Source organism: Phragmites australis, chromosome 21, assembly GCF_958298935.1.
Source record: "Phragmites australis chromosome 21, lpPhrAust1.1, whole genome shotgun sequence".
Lineage (NCBI taxonomy): Eukaryota > Viridiplantae > Streptophyta > Magnoliopsida > Poales > Poaceae > Phragmites > Phragmites australis.
In genome coordinates, this window is record NC_084941.1 from 10,813,153 (window position 1) to 10,816,127 (window position 2,975).

Below are 2,975 nucleotides of genomic sequence, written 5' to 3' on the forward strand. Positions count from 1 at the left end.
AGAATAGGCAGGGGCCAAGGCGCATGGTGTTCTTTAGAAACCCTAGCCGCCTCCTATTCCCGAACTCCCTTCGAAACCCTAGCCGGGCGCGCGGTGCTAGCACACCGGCGCACGGCGATTCCATCCTTGTACGTGTGGATACCGTGGAGGCGCTGCTACTATTGCGGTGCTGATCTGCCCGGGAGTACTCGGGACGTACCCGCGAGTACTCGGAAGGTGCTCGGGACGTGCTCGGGACGAGGTTGACGATCGACTACTTGACGCGCACGACGTTGGATTGGTCTGCTCCAACTCTTCTTCCGCTGCACTGCTCGTCAAGTGGTAACGATTCATGATCCCCTACTCGCATGGCTTCCTGGTTGAATGCGGTAGAGAAAATTTATTTTGTGCTAGCGTAGCCTACCCGCAACCCTTCAGTGGCATTAGAGCCATCCTGCGTAGTTTTCGATCTGGATCAGTCACATATAGAAGATATGTGATAGAAATAGATTAGATCTATTGTTTTTGATCAGTTCATATGATGGATTGATCAATGCACGGTTGGTTAGGTGAATAAGAGATCGGATGAGATGCCAGTCGATGAAACCACATAGCCAAAAAGATTAGCTCGATCTCCCACCTGTTTTTGCGTGCGACTTGCCCCTACCGGCTGGAATCACCATCGGGGCTAACTGCATGCATCGCGACATGGTCGGGAGAACAGCAGATCGAGGTCGTGTGTGCTGTCATCGTTTCTGGAAAAACCTCACGCGATGATCAATGGGATTGATCTAATGGAAATTGAGGCATTATGAATGACTCGGGACCGCCGTTGCGTACACGCATAGATTGTTGTAATAACATGATCCCATCACGACATTAGAATTCGATTCTACGCTTAACTCGTTTTTGCAGAGAATGTTGTGACTGGTATGGCCTTGTGATATGTGATGCATGTGTGTAATTTTTCATGGCCTGCGTGTCATGGTTAATTGCAGCCCAAGGCTGTCATGTTATTGTATAACGGCCTGCGTGTCGACTTGTGATGCTTCTTCTCATGTAATTTATCTAGTGCTATTAGGTGTAATAGACTAGAACAAGATCATGGAGATTTGAAGCATGATGACCCGGAGGACAGGAACCGTGGCGATGAAGATCACCATGTGAAGGGGCCATACTATGTCACAGTTAATATGATTGCCTGTGATGTTTTTATGTTCCTGTCATACTATTCTTTCATGTTTTATATGTGGTGGATATGATTTTCATGATAGAGTAGTTTCCCTCAGAAAAATCAAGAGTAATTGATGCCCTTCCAATAGCTGCACCTACAAAGGTTTTGATCATTGTGTGGTAGGTCTGCCAAAGCAGGGTGCCATCATTTATCTTAACCAGTTAGAGTGGATGTCGGACATCCACACGCATAGTATTGGTTTACTTGATAAAGCTATCAAAACGGTTTTGGGCTTTGGGGCATGATGTTGGGCGCCGGGGCATTCGATGCCACCCAGCAAACAAGAGTCACATAGGGATGTGATTAGCAAGGCGTTGCTTACCTATGTCACTAAGTTTCTAGCAGTGATGCCAAAGCTCACTAAAACTTAGTTGAATATGGATCTTGATCCTCTATATGTTGTTAGAGGGAAAACACATATAGTGGAGTATCTTTTGTTAAATTGTTTAATAGAAGATTCACATAGGCATAGTGCTGAACCTGCATTTTCTGTTGTAGATCATGGCACCGGCCGCTAGTAACACTTCCAGTTTTAATTTGCGATCGATTCTTGAAAAAGAGAAGCTTTCTGGAACAAACTTTATTGATTGGTATAGAAATCTGAGAATTGTTCTCAAACAAGAGAAAAAGGAATATGTTCTAGAGGTCCCCTATCCTGATGAACCAGCTGATAATGCTCCTGCCGCGGATCGGAGGGCTTATGAGAAGCACACCAACAATTCACTGGATGTTAGCTGCCTCATGCTTGCCTGTATGTCCTCTGAGCTTCAGAAGCAATATGAGAACAGGGATGCCCATGATATGATTGTGGGACTCCGAGGCATGTTTGAGAACCAAGCTCGGGCCGAGAGGTACAACACCTCAAAGTCCTTGTTTGCGTGCAGGTTAACAGAAGGCAGTCCAGTCAGTCCTCATGTGATCAAAATGATTGGTTACATTGAAAGCCTGGAAAAACTTGGTTTTCCCCTTAGCCCTGAGTTGGCTACGGATGTAATTCTCCAGTCGCTCCCTGCGAGCTTCGAGCCGTTCATTTTGAACTTTCATATGAACAGCATGGAGAAAAGCATGGCTGAATTGCATGGGATGCTAAAAACTGCTGAGGAAAGCATTAAGAAGAGCTCTAGTCATGTGATGATGGTTCAAAAGGATAGCAAGAAGAGAAAGCGCAAGGACAAGGCTAAAACTTCGGATGAGATCTCGAGTTCTAAGCCTAAACCTGTTGGAAAGCCCAAGGCTGGCCCTGCCGCTTCTGACACTTGCCACCACTGCCATAAGACTGGTCATTGGCGGAGGAACTGCAAATTGTACTTGGAAGAACTCAAAAAGAAGAAGGGAAGTAAGACTTCATCTTCAGGTATAAATGTTATTGAAATTAATCTTGCTACTCGTCCTGATGATTCATGGGTATTTGATACCGGATCAATGATTCATACTTGCAAATCGTTGCAGGGACTGAAAAGGACTAGGAAGTGTGCAAGAGGCGAACTGGATGCTCGCGTCGGCAATGGTGCAAAAGTTGCTGCGTTGGCCGTTGACGTTTACTCCTTATCGCTACCCTCAGGATTAGTTTTGGAATTAAATAATTGTTATTATATTCCTGCCTTGGGCAAAAACATTATCTCTTCTTCATGTTTGGAAGAAGACGGTTATGAATTCATAATAAAGAACAAGTGTTGTTCGATATTTTTGAATGGTATGCTCTATGGTAATTGTCCATTAGTAAATGGATTATATATATTGGATCTTGAGGATATAACTATCT

At 44.7% G+C, this 2,975-nt stretch overlaps 1 protein-coding gene across 1 annotated transcript; it reads left to right on the plus strand.

Moving 5' to 3' along the window:
- Nucleotides 1-2,091: 2,091 nt before the first annotated feature.
- LOC133904071 (uncharacterized) lies at nucleotides 2,092-2,747 on the plus strand. The gene is made up of 2 exons (XM_062345542.1): nucleotides 2,092-2,567; nucleotides 2,663-2,747. The coding sequence occupies exons 1-2, from the start codon at nucleotides 2,138-2,140 to the stop codon at nucleotides 2,677-2,679; spliced, it is 447 nt and encodes a 148-aa protein (XP_062201526.1). The 5' UTR covers nucleotides 2,092-2,137; the 3' UTR covers nucleotides 2,680-2,747.
- Nucleotides 2,748-2,975: the final 228 nt, after the last annotated feature.

Bases quoted from the DNA above. Each gene is read 5' to 3' on its own strand.
- LOC133904071 (XM_062345542.1), top strand. From the start codon at position 2,138: ATGATTGGTTACATTGAAAGCCTGGAAAAACTTGGTTTTCCCCTTAGC.